This window comes from Perca flavescens, chromosome 8, assembly GCF_004354835.1.
Source record: "Perca flavescens isolate YP-PL-M2 chromosome 8, PFLA_1.0, whole genome shotgun sequence".
Classification (NCBI taxonomy): Eukaryota; Metazoa; Chordata; class Actinopteri; order Perciformes; family Percidae; genus Perca; species Perca flavescens.
In genome coordinates, this window is record NC_041338.1 from 26,501,584 (window position 1) to 26,515,235 (window position 13,652).

At 40.8% G+C, this 13,652-nt stretch overlaps 2 protein-coding genes across 3 annotated transcripts in view; one reads left to right on the forward strand and one right to left on the reverse strand.

Moving 5' to 3' along the window:
* Positions 1–13,023, reverse strand: part of mapk8ip2 (mitogen-activated protein kinase 8 interacting protein 2) — a 29,265-nt gene extending 16,242 nt beyond the window's left edge. For both annotated transcript variants that reach the window (XM_028584936.1, XM_028584937.1), the window contains exon 1: positions 12,485–13,023. In XM_028584936.1, coding sequence (XP_028440737.1) covers positions 12,485–12,549 — 65 coding nt within the window. In that variant the 5' untranslated portion in view covers positions 12,550–13,023. The remainder of the gene's footprint in view (positions 1–12,484) is intronic.
* Positions 1,166–3,996, forward strand: LOC114559916 (gastricsin-like). The gene is made up of 9 exons (XM_028584939.1): positions 1,166–1,224; positions 1,381–1,522; positions 1,655–1,772; positions 2,131–2,249; positions 2,589–2,788; positions 2,921–3,037; positions 3,179–3,326; positions 3,604–3,702; positions 3,832–3,996. The coding sequence occupies exons 1-9, from the start codon at positions 1,166–1,168 to the stop codon at positions 3,994–3,996; spliced, it is 1,167 nt and encodes a 388-aa protein (XP_028440740.1).
* Positions 13,024–13,652: the final 629 nt, after the last annotated feature.

The window sequence follows — 13,652 nt, forward strand, 5'->3', positions numbered from 1 at the left end:
AAAGAGGGTCATGAAAAAGTCATTGTAATCAGAGTGTCCCAATGCTAATGGTCTGCTTTAATGTACATCAAGTGCTACTAACATAACATACAGGGACAATTCAAAGCTAAGCATGGCGGATATATTAAAGGGTAAAAAGGGGGTTTTGAGGTTATTGAGAATGCAATTAAACTTATATGAAATGAACATTGCCTGTTATAAGCCTTTGGTCCATTACTATAGTTCAGTCAAAGCACAAAAAGCAAAAATAAATTGCATAAACACATTTTCATCTTAACTGCATGCCCTTAAGCGTATCATATAAAAAAGCTATCAAATGTAAACAATATTAAAAGTTATGATAAGCTGAATGGCACGAAAGGTTTCGATAAAACTGTGTGGTTAGGGTGCTACTGATACTGAAGCCTTAAAACACATTCATTTTTCATTTGCGGAAAGTTACAGTTCCACACAAACAATTAGACTTGACCTTGCTGTTGATATGTGTATTTAATTGGATACAATTGTACTAATGCTACAACTTGAGGATTTCCAACAGCATGCAGAACATTTTCAGGGAAAACAACAGAAAGCTCTTATTACAAAATGCTAGAAATAATTCATAATCCAAACTCAAAGTCATAGCTCAGTACTCAGCACCAACTTCTTAAAAGACAAGAAGACACATTCATCATACTTCGTTATGTATAGTTTTTAGATTAAAAACTTATTTCTACAATTTGTATTGGTTTTCGTGTAAAACAAGCAATATTTATCTATGCTATACATTTAGGATCACGGGACAACAGAAAAAAGTTAAGTACGTAGGCTTACTGAACTTAAAGTGCCAAATTTAAATACCCATATGAGTTATTTAATGGTGCCACTATATTATTCCATTGGATGTGCCCAAATTAATAGCATCTAATTATGTCCTTGTTTTAAATATGTGTAATTAAGAGGTTTTTGGCTGTGTTTGTGGAGTGTGGCTAACGCAGGAGGTTTAATGTGTAAATTAAGTATAGCTTTAAAGATAAAGGCTCTAAGGGTCACTTTGTCTGAACTGATATGACTGAAGTTTTGATAACAGTCTGGCTGATATGATCCTAAACATGTGTATATAAAGCCTGTTCAGATTCAAGCAGAGTTGTATCCATCAAGGAGTGCTGTGTGTACAGGAGGGATCATGAAGTGTCTTGTTGCTGTTTTGGTCTTTGTGGTGCTCGCAGAGGGACTTAAAGTAAAGTAAGGAAAAACTATCTCTTTGTATTTCTCAATTCTGTGCCTCTTTTGTGATAAAAAAACAAAAAACAAAAAAAACAGAGCGCAAAATCATACTATTTTTTTACTGCTAAAGTGACTTAAAGTGAAAGTCATAGTTTTTGCTTCTTACTTCCTCAGGATCCCTCTGCAGAAGCACAAATCCATGCGTGAGGCCCTGAGAGACAAAGGGATCGAGCTACCTTACCAGGATCCGGCTCTCAAGTACTACCCCGATCAGTTCGCCGGCTCTGCCAGCATGTACATCAATAACTACGCTGATGTAAGAAATCCTAACGGCACTTTTACACACTGCAGCACAGCATTTTGATGAAAGCATTGACTGACTGATTGGTTTGTACTATCTTTTATTCTGTTCCTCCCGTTCTTTTCCTTCAACCAATGTGTTGCACAGACCACCTACTTTGGCGCCATCAGTATTGGAACACCCCCCCAGTCCCTCCAAGTGCTGTTTGACACCGGCTCTTCCAACCTGTGGGTGGACTCCACCTACTGTAACACTCAGGCCTGCAGTAAGTACAAACCAACAGGCTTTTTACTACAAAATCCCTCATCTGTCACACTCTCATAGAACATGTTTGCATGTGAAGAACTTCTCCAGAGGACTTAAAGCTGATATAGGCCAAGCGTGCAGAGCTAGTCAAGAGATTACATATTGTACATACATGGGATTTAGAGTTCTAGTGTAATTACAGGCATGTCACTAAGCATATTCGGTTTTTGGGAAACATCAGACACTGTGTTAGTTCATATTTAGCTCATGATTTCTATAAACAAATGAATTATCAGTATGTCAAAAGGCTTTGCAAGGCATGAGGACATGTTTGTAGAAAGGGCTTCAGAAAAAATCCCACTCTATTCCATTTGCAGACGCACACACAAAGTTCGACCCCCAGCAGTCGTCTACCTTCTCTGCCAATGGACAGAGTGTCTACCTACCCTATGGAGCTGGAAGCCTCTATGGACAGTTGGGCTATGACACTGTCAATGTGAGTCAAAACAAATCATTCAAACCAAGTACATCAGTTAAATAAAAGACTAGACTGGAGTACTACCAGAAAGCAGACATTTTCAAAGATCAGTGCAGCTGACAATTTATGTAAAGTGTTGAATTAGTGAAAAGAAAAGGAATACAATTTTTATACACAAAATACTTTCAAAACTACAAATGTAGAACTAGCAGAATCATTGAAATGATTTATAGAATCAACAGAGGTTTACCCAATTCATTTATTGACGTTGCTGTCTAGGCTGAAGCTTGAACATGTATAAATACAGTTTATGAATTGGCATCTTACTCATCGTATTGGTTGGTTTTGGACCCATAGGTAGGCAGCATTGTGGTCACAAACCAGGAGATCGGTCTGAGCACACAGGAGCCTAGTAACCCCTTTCTGGCTGCCAAGTTTGATGGCATCCTCGGCCTGGCCTATCCAGCCATCTCAGCTGGAGGACAGACTCCTGTCATGGACAACATGATTTCTCAAGACCTGCTGAATGACGACATATTTGCTTTCTACCTGTCCAGGTGACACAATAGATCTACTGAGTAGTGTAAAACATGCATCATCACATATAGGACATACTGTACTGCCTGAAATAAGACTGTATATCCACATGGAGAGCTTGCAGCTAAGTTTTGGTTTGTTGTCTGGTTTAGGGGAGGGCAGCAGGGCAGTGAGCTCTCTTTTGGAGGAGTGGACAACAGCATGTACCAGGGCCAGATCTACTGGACCCCTGTCACCTCTGAGACCTACTGGCAGATCGGCGTTCAAGGGTCAGTGCTTTTCAACATTTCATCAACGTGAAAAATCAAACGCTCTTCTGTATTTCTGTATAGTATAGCTTCCTAGATGAGTTTTTTTTTGTGTCCTAATATGACTGCATGAAAATCTTTGGCATGTGTGGTGCCTTGCAGATTCCAGATCAATGGCCAAGAGACCGGCTGGTGCTCTCAGGGCTGCCAGTCCATTGTGGACACTGGAACCTCATCGCTGACAGCCCCAAGCCAGTATATGGGTAACATCATGCAGGCCATTGGAGCTCAACAGAGTCAATATGGAATGGTAAGACAAATGGAGACAGACAGACGCTCCTACAGAGAAGTAGTATGAAAGTTAGCCATCATTATTATTGCCCATAAAGATCCAGCTCTGTCCGCAGGCTGCATTTATTTAAAAGTCATATTGAGCAGTTGAGGTGAAGGTCCCAAAACATACCTTACCATACCATACCATTCAAAAGTGGAAAAGTAGGAATGAAATTAAACTATATACAAATTGGGCCGGTTTGTTTTGGTCTGCGTTTCTATCATTCTTAACAGTGTCTCTTTGTTGTCTCCAGTACATGGTGGACTGCAGCCAAATCAACAACCTGCCAACTCTCAGCTTTGTTATCAGCGGTACTGCCTTCCCTCTGCCTCCTTCTGCTTACATCGAACAGGTACGTTTTTTTACATGCATGCAGAGTGTAATTTGTGTATGTGTCCCTTTATGTGCATGTCACATTGAATGATTTGTGGGTGTGCGTGCAATGTTATAAACATTTCAAATCACCTGTCTCCACATTTAGCAAAACCAGAATGGATACCAGTTCTGTTCAGTGAACATCAACCCCACCTACCTGCCCTCTCAGAATGGCCAGCCCCTGTGGATCTTTGGAGACGTGTTCCTCAGAGAGTACTACTCCGTCTATGACCGCACCAACAACCAAGTCGGCTTTGCATCAGCTGTCTAACTGTCGTCAGTGTAACCTAACCTGACCATAAACCTGATCAGATAATATTTAAAAGTCTGTGTCCACTCTATATAATTGACAATATATTTTGATTTGAATATTAAAAACGGAAAAATGTGTCCATAAAATTGCATCATCCTCAAGCAGAATAAATGTAAAATGCTCACTGCAAGTGTTTTGATATTTCATTTTTCTAAATGAGACTGAGGGACATAATAAGGGTTTCCCACTTTAATAATTAACCTTGAGTTTGTGTGTGTGTGTGTGTGTGTGTGTGTGTGTGTGTGTGTGTACACAGCAAATGCACATATGCATGCTCTTTGCTTCTGAGCACTTGTGTTTGCTCCACATCAAATGTTATTAAATCAGGATAAATTTTATTTATTAGACGGACAAGACAGTTTGTTGTTATCTTAGTAAAATTGATTATATAGCGTATAATAGTGGATTAACATGTAACTTGCCTTATGACACTGGTGCCATTGCATTATTGCATATTACCGGTGCCAGACATTGTGAGACAACATATTATTTATTACCATTCATCATCAAAGATGAAAATGGTATGAACCTTGGGTGTGGTTTGTAGGTTTGTGACTGGAGGTATCAAGATTATTCCACATGGTCACATAAGGTCACCAATGCAGACCAATGAGCTCTTCACCTATCGAAGTCTTCAGGGAAGCTGTATGTGTAGATGTATGTTTGTGTGTGTGTGTGTGTGTGTGTGTGTGTGTGTGTGTGTGTGTGTGTGTGTGTGTGTGTGTGTGTGTGTGTGTGTGATTCACAATGGAAAAACACCACAACAGTGCAGTTGTATCCAAGCCAGTTGTCACAAACAAATATAGGTGGAACAAAGTCCTGTGTTCTGTTTCTGGATGAAGGGTTGGAATAGTTGAGGTGGACAAGGATGGAGGGCAATGAGAAGCCTGTAGCTAGTCAAGTAGAAATGTTGAATTCAAAAGGTTTAACTGCACTAGACAAATCAAAATCTTTGTTTGCGTCATGGCACAAAGCAATTTTTCATGGAGACAACAAACAATGCAAATGATTTCCTGTGAAATCTGACCAACCGCAACTGCAACTCCAGGCTTCTAATGCTGTTTGTGATGGTCTTGTTTTCAAACTAAGTACACTAATGTCCCAAAATGGATGTGGTATGAATTAATTTACACATACTGTATAGCACATTAAACGGTCCGGCCATGCAGATAGTTTGATAGTGCTTTGAAAATGTACAATTACAAAATTCAACCGCTACCGCAAATATTGTCTGTTACTCTGGATAATCAGTGAACAGGTACACCTCATATGCATGCACATACAAACTTCTCATGTTATATCACCTTGTATGTTTTATGTCACTTGCTAAAAAAGTATTCTGCATTATTTTGATTTCAGAATCTATATCACATAGTGAGATGCAGCCACCATTGCAGTGTTGACATTACATGTCCATGTTCCTGCTTTGGTGTTTAGACAGCATCCAAGTGAGCGTGCAGTTACTGTCACACCATACCACTCGCTGCTTATCCGACAGCGCACTGTGACTCCGCTTGCTTTCAGTCCAACCCTGCTTGTGATCATTCTAAATAATTATGGTTTGAAGCTGGAGGGGAATTATAACTATACCACTCTTCATACGTGTGCAGAAAAATAAGGCCTACATCACATCAGTCTCAAACCTATTCTGAATTGTGATATGCTGAGCAAAATGAGAATCCAAGAAAACAAGTCAGCACAAAATGACCATTCACTGATACCGGTCGGGTTGCTGCAAAGGCACACCCAGATTCACTGGCACTGCTGAGGTTTTGCAACCACCTCTGTGTGTCTTCAGCTCCTTCTTTTCGTTTTCTTCCTTCCCTTCTCAAACAATCTCTCCAGCCCACATTTGTACTAACAGCTATTCTCTGCCACTTCTGATCCTGTCAAGTCCGCACCAGAAATTGTCAAACCGGCACGATGTCATCTTTGCTTGTCTAATTCTGTATACACACTGACTGCATGTTCATGCATAAGGTGTCCTTTTTTGTCTGAAAATAAAATCTCAACTGTCTCACTGAGCATCTACACACTTTAATTTTTTTTTAAATAATTGATTAATCAATGAAGTAATTTTTCAAGCAATAAAGTCCAACATTTGATAGGTTGAGTTTCTTAAAGGTCCCATGACACAGTGCTCTTTGGATGCTTTTATATAGACCTTAGTGGTCCCCTAATACTGTATCTGAAGTCTCTTTCCCGAAATTCAGCTTTGGTGCAGAACTACAGCCACTAGAGCCAGTCCCACAATGAGCTTTCCTTAGTATGTACCATTTCTGTGACTGTATTGAGGAGGAGAGAGGGAGGGGCAAGGTGGAGGGTGGGGTTGTGGCCTTGACCAACTGCCACTTTTCTCGTTTGAAAGCCATGATGTCTCTCTCTCATGGGTTGGCCAAATTCTCTGGGCGGGCAAAGCAGAGAAAGGGGAGGTAACCTTGCTTGTTATGACCTCATAACAAGCAGATTCCAAAACGGCTCATCTGAGCTTTCATTTTCTCAAAGGCAGAGCAGGATACCCAGGGCTCGGTTTACACCTATCACCATTTCTAGCCACTGGGGGACCATAGACAGGCTGGGGGAACGCATATTAATGTTAAAAAACCTCATAAAGTTAAATTTTCATGCCATGGGACCTTTAAATGTGATTATTTGCATTATTATAGTAAATTGAGTCTTTTTGGGTTTAGGACTCTTTGTCGGACATAACAAGACATTTGAAGATGTCACCTTGGACTCTACAAAATAGTGATGGACTATTTTCTGATGTTTTATTGACCATTCAAAAAAAAAGGTATTCATTGCTTCCATAGCTAAACCTGATATGGTATAGCTACTCCTTAAATAAACCTAGTGACTCCAATTAAAACAAATACAAATGCCTATAAAGTTGTATATATGTAAAAACATTACAGTAGAATGGATGTCCACAGTCAAAAAATGAAATGAGAAAAAAATAAGAATCTGAGAAGAAAACTGATAAAAATATTAAAATAGATACAGATACAAAGGGGGGGGGTGGGGGTGATGGGGTGTTGTCTGTAATTAAGCTGCCTTTCAACCATCACCACCTGCTCCACCACCATATTTTACAGTTGTGACATCATCATCTTTTGAAAATGTTGTCCCAAAAGGACATTTGTTCTGTGGCTTTGATGTTCTTTTTGCTCAGCAGTGGTTTTCTCCTTGGAACTCTGCCATGCAGGCCATTTTTGCCCATCTTTTCCTGATGGTGGAGGCATGATTTCCCTGCAGGCTTTTCACCCTCTTGGACCATCAGTAATGTCCTGGGAAGGTTCACCACACACCCACTGTGGTTCGCAAACACACAACCCTTTCCAGACATACATTTAACCTAATTTCTTTGGGTCTCGGCATGAGGCACTCTCTGTTGTCTGTGTCAGATCCAAACCTGATGCTAAAATTGAACCATCAACCACAGTTTAGAACCAAACTTTTTCACACAGGCCATGGACATGATGCATCTCAGAGCAGATGATTTGTCTGTATTTGGGATTGATGAAGTCATCCGATGTAAAGCAAATGATGCTGATAGATGGGAAACATTCACTGGCGTCATACTGATGAAAACCAAGTCAAATTGGCATTGAATCTGACACACATGAAGAAAACTGATAAAAATATTAAAATAGATACAGATACAAAGGGGGGTGCTTAAATATGATGACTGGAAAAACACAGCTGTAGCAACAAGTCATACATTTAACAAAGATTGTTGTCATGTAAAAACATGCCAAGTGTTGGTTGTACCAAAGGCGGACATGATGCATCTCAGAGCAGATGATTTGTCTGTATTTGGGATTGATGAAGTCATCCGAGAAAGAAATGATGATATGGAAAACATTCAGCATGGGGAAAACCAAGGCTTAAATATGATGACTGGAAAAACACAGCTGTAGCAACAAGCCGCTGCAAAGATTGACATGAATCTGTGTTTGAGTTAAGCCTCTTACCCCATGGTAACCATACCCACCACTCACTTCCCCCCCTCTGCCCTCTCAAACAGCCTTCAAAGAGATGGAAGGCAAAAGTGGAACATCGACTGCTAAACATATGAGATTCGCAGGGAGAGGGATTGTTTTAAAATACAGATGTACTATGATGGAATTCAACTGGGGTTTGACAGAATTATATCAAATCTGAATCTGGAATCAAATGATCTTATCAAATCAAAAACCCTTTCAAATCCGTTTTTGAATCTAGGGCTGCAACTAAAGATTATTGTCATTATTGATTAATCTGCCGATTATTTTCTTGATTCTTTGGTTACTCAGAAAGAAGTGAAACACATCCATACCAGTTTCCCAGAGCTCAAGGCAATGTCTTCAAATTTCTTGTTCTGTCTGATCAACAGGTGACATTCTAAATAAAATCGATTTATTGTCGTGGAAGACTATGAAAACCAGGAAATACATTTCAGACGCTGTTACCAGTGAATTTTTGCCATTTTGCTTAAAAAATGACTTGATTAATCAATTATCTAAACAATTGCTGATATATTTTGAGTTGATCAACTAACTGACAAATTGACTAATCATATACAGTCTAGTTGAATCCATTTATATCCATTTTAAGCTCCACAATTTATTTGAAAAAATAAATGTTATGAATACATTTTTACATAAAAAATAGAAGAGATCATAAATACTCAGTAGGTGATTTGTTGAAGCTAAACACATTAAACCATTTTGAAACCAGATCTAAAATGGAACCTGCTTTCCAAACCCAACCCTCCCACATACAGCCTAACCCCCCCAAAAATGACCTCCCACCAGTCTGCATTAAGACTGCTGCCTCAGCAAATTTAGAACAACAATCCTTTCACAAAATGTAATCAATGAATTCTAAAGTATGGGTCATTGGTACGCTATAAGTCCCACATTTTGATAGATCAGCACATTAGTTTTAGGTTTCAGCAAACCACAACAGGGGTTTATTAACTTTAATCATGGCATACCTGGATGGAGTTCTTTTCTACATAAATATAGTGTATCTGTAAGATAAAGCCTTGATGGAAAAATGAAGTATTGATTACGTAACTTCCCCATATGAAACCATGTCCCTCATTTTATGTTGTAAATGAGTACACTCACATATCTTACCAACACCAATTAGAGGTTACATCAATTGAAAAGTGCACTTGATATGCAGCTGATATGTACCTTTTAAGGTTAGTTTTTTTCAATGGAAAGACTGAGAGGCCAGGAGAAATTATAGTCTGTCATACATTTCTGGTACTCAGGAGAGAAAGATGGGCTCACTTACGGATTATGTTGCCCATTGGAAACAGTGTTAAGGTTATGTAAGGCAGATTACTGTACCACACCATCACACCACTGGTGGCTTCACCCATGAATCAGTTAGACACACAAACACATAGACACAACATAAACATACTGGAAGGAAAACACACACACACACACACACACACACACACACACACAAACCTATTACTAACTAAACAATATACTTTCAGAAAACAAATCTACATATCTGGACATTTCATCTCCTTATGCTCCAAATACTAATATTTAATCGAAGTGAATTATTGGTATTCACAGACAGAAATCATGATTCATAGCTAAACAAATAGGCATAATTTGTGTACTCTTGAATGTTCACATTATTCAAAACAATCAAGTGTAACAGAACAGTTTCAACCCTTAAAGGAGAACTCCGGCCAATTTTTACATTAATCTTGATCGCTATAAATATGCTAGTACAGTCAACAGAATAAAAAATCAAAAAACGGAGCTGCTGCAGCTACATGTAGAGCTCCAACTTAGCTAAAGGTTAGTTGTGTGGGGCATGATCTAAAGAGTGCCTTTGTGCCTCATAACAGACACAAAATACAATTCAAATGTCTGTGCAACATGAACAGGGCCCTTACGTGACAACAAGATGCCTTTTCAACTCAGACATCCTGCCGGTAGCTAGCTCGCCCTGCTAGCTGCCGTCTGGCCGTCAGTGTATTCAGCCAGGCTTCGGTGGTAATCAACACGCAGCAGTTCCGTGTGTAGTTGTAGCGCATCCATTTTGTGTATGATCGATCTGGCGTTGGTGAGTAGGAGGCTTGGCATTGAAGATCTGTGTGATAGTTCCCTTAGCCGGGCTAGCAGGCCCGCCTGGCATCCTTGCTTCTCCCTGCCTTTGTCGCCTTCCGCGGCCCGACAACAATCCACCGAGCGCCCACTGTTCTGGCTATGTCCTCCAGAGGACAGTTATACTTACTCCAAGCTTATTCACCTCTGATCTTCACTCTTCACACACTACGCTCCGACCTGCACACTACTGTTTACCTTTTCCTGCTACAACTGAATTCCCACGGGACTTCAGCGTGACACTACCGTTAGCCTTCTCTGCTATCACTGTGCAAGCCACAGACATAATTTGGTCTGTTTCCATGTAGTTACATAGTCACTGATATGGTCATAACCACTATAGTGCTCAATTACCTATTTTTGAGGGGGAAATAAAACTAAAACTACAATTTTTCGCCACGAAGGAGGACATCCACCAGACCAATGGGCGCTCGTTGGATTGTTGTCGGTCGTGGCAGGCGAGGAAGGCGGGGAGGAAGCTGAAGCAAGGAGGCCGGTCAGGCCAGCTAGCCCGGCTAAGGAAACTACCAAACAGATCGCCACTGCAAAGACTCCTACTCACCAACGCCAGATCGATGTCACACACAGTAGATGAGTTGCAAATACACACGGAACTGCTGCGTGATCATTATTGCAGAAGCCTGGCTGAACACAGACTGCCCTGTTCATGTTGCACAGACATTTTAATTGCATTTTGTGTCTGTTAAGAGGTACAAAGGACTCTTTATTATATGCCCCCAAAACTGCCGTTTTAGCTAAATGGGAGGTATGGGCATTAGCTGCAGCAACTCCAGTTTGCTAGAACCGATTCTGTTCATTTTTTTTGCTATCGACTGTACTCACATATTTATAGCGATCAAGATTAATGTAAAAATTGCCTGGAGTTCTCCTTTAATATAGTGATGCAAGCAACTGCTCTTTACATGTCATCTGTAAACCTGGCTTTATTTCTGAGCACTGAGAAGTATACTAAAAAGTCAGTAACACAATATACTGTATCAGCTGGCGAAAAGACTGCATAAAGAAAAGAGTTATCCCAATTCCTCTAATAAATAAAACATGAATTATGACTAGTTCGCTTTAGCTGTTCACCAACGCTATTATTGATGCAATGGCCAAAGTTTGGCTCTATGCTCTGAACTAAGGTCATTTGTAGTCCTGTAAAACAAAGGCCTATTGATCTGATATGATCCAGCCATGAGATGAAGCTACAACTAAATCCCACATGAGTGCATGTTGTGGATATAAAATCCATTGGGATCTGGCTTGCTAATGTGATTGCATTCTGTAACACGGACAAGGCAGACACAGGGGCACTATATGCATATGTGCAAAGAAGTGCTCTAAGCAACATCAAATGCATACTTTTACAAACAAAAATGTAACAATAGACATTCACAACATTTTTCAAATAATTGTTTTTGTTAATAGGATTTATTCTACTGTATTTGGTAACAGAGAGGAAGGCCTTATGTCAGCAATAGTAGGCGTGACATTATTGCATATGGTAATGAAATTAGAAATACAATGAAATATATCATGTTTCTGGAACATTTTCCAATCTGCCTCAAGGCATAAGCAGATGTGAATATTGCAGCAGCCTCCACACAATTCTATCCAAATCCCAAAGTGTTGCATTACTCCACATCTTACCAGGCCTAAGTTACATCCAAAAAACAATTAAAGAAACCCCATGCCATGTCGTTTAACCTAACATGGACAACCTTGGAGAGAATACTGTGTCACTAATTCAGCACAAGTTATTGATCTCTACCAGCCAGTAGAATCCCACTCACAATTGTGTTTAGGCGAGAAGAAAACGCAAGCTGATTTGTCATATTGTGTGTCGCAGAGGTCACATTAGAGACATTTGAAACAATGTCAATATCAGTGGACTTCCGTAAATCATTGTTCAGCAACATGCCCTTGCCTGGGTTGGACTCAACAGGGCGTGGGCCTCACACAGAGAATGCGCAAGGCGGATGCCAATGTCGCGACAGCTTAAGATCAATCATTTGTCATCTAATTTACCATTTGCTCACCTTCACACACGGAGAATAATACAAGTTGTCTTAAAATAGTTGTCTTTAATGAGTATCAACTCCAACCGGCCCTGTTTAGCTGCAGCACCTATCGCAGGGAGGCAGCAGCAGGCCGGCAGGTTATTCAAAATATCTACTACCCATGGTAGGGAATGTGTTTTATTGCAGTCATCAAAACAAAACGGATACATATGTTTATCACCTTGAGTGTCATTTCCTCCACTCATCAACCGTGAGCATCGTCCCCCATCAAACGTCATGTCGCTCTGTGTTGTCTCTTACCTGCAGCCAGGAGGAGACAAGGAATGGAAAGTGGATAGGGAAAACATCTCAGCCCTGTCCGCCATCTTCTTCCACAAATGACTCAGAGCGACTGCAGAAAATCACGGAGGGGAGCGCAGTCCATTCACAATCACAGGGCAGAGGACAGACGCAGCCGTGGACAGAGGTTTCTCTCCCTGCGGCCCCACAGATGCCCCCCCTGGTCGCAAGCCTTCAATCAGACGAGCCTGCTCAGCACCATCAAATCCGCAGTCAACCATCCACACAAGCAGATGGGAGGGGGTGTCAAAGGAAGAAATGCTCTTCGGAGACAGTGCACAATGCCGCGAAAATTAATATACAATCCTGTTCGCCCCCGATACGTCCACGCGAAGCATAAGCGCGCAGTATGTGACCGCAGTCCGTGTTTTTCCTCGCCAAATGTCTGCTGCTGTGATACCGCCTGTGACACACAACGGATAGGGGCCAGCAGTGCGGAGACAGGCAGAGACAGAGGAGGAGGGGGTGTGGAGCAGAGACGATATAACGTCAGTGCCGATACCGTATAAGTAGGCTGTCCTGAGTGGATGCAGGCACAGCTTGAGCCTGCAGGCTCGATAAGCAGAAAAAACAGTGGCGTAGAAAAACTATTTTCGTAAAGTGTTTACACTGACATAGGGAAATAAGCAGACAGAGCAAACGTGCTTTCCAAAGTTAGGTCCTAGCACCACTAGAGAGGTCCTTGGGGTTGGGGGGATCCAGGGGTTCCCCGGAAAAGACTTGCGTTTCAATGGCCTATTATTCAAGCCCCTGTTGGTAAAATGGATTATGGTTTATTGTTTAGCTTTTGTTGATTTGTCCTCCATCCCGCTTGTGGCAGTCAACTTGAGATAGGAAAGAGATAGTAGGCCTACTGCCAGCAGGAGAGCAGTGCTACAGAAAATTGACCAACAAACGATAGGCCTATGAGCAAAGGCAGATAGCATGACATATGCAATGGCAAACATGTAAATAAAGAACTGGCAAATTCTCAGGGCAAAAAAAGACTACAAAGTGCCAAAAAATGCACAGGTAAAATACAAAACATATTGGGGACTGTTGCCGGTATGTATAGGCTATTTAACACAATACATGCCACTGTGCAGTGTGTATCTATTTGATTTATTATGAAAATGGTAATACACATGGC

What these genes read in the sequence shown, in the direction of transcription:
- LOC114559916 (XM_028584939.1), top strand. Translation starts at nt 1,166, where the DNA reads ATGAAGTGTCTTGTTGCTGTTTTGGTCTTTGTGGTGCTCGCAGAGGGA. An exon ending in ACATCAATAACTACGCTGAT is followed by an intron (nt 1,523 to 1,654) that starts GTAAGAAATCCT and finishes TGTGTTGCACAG; the next exon opens with ACCACCTACTTTGGCGCCAT. An exon ending in CTTCTGCTTACATCGAACAG is followed by an intron (nt 3,703 to 3,831) that starts GTACGTTTTTTT and finishes CTCCACATTTAG; the next exon opens with CAAAACCAGAATGGATACCA.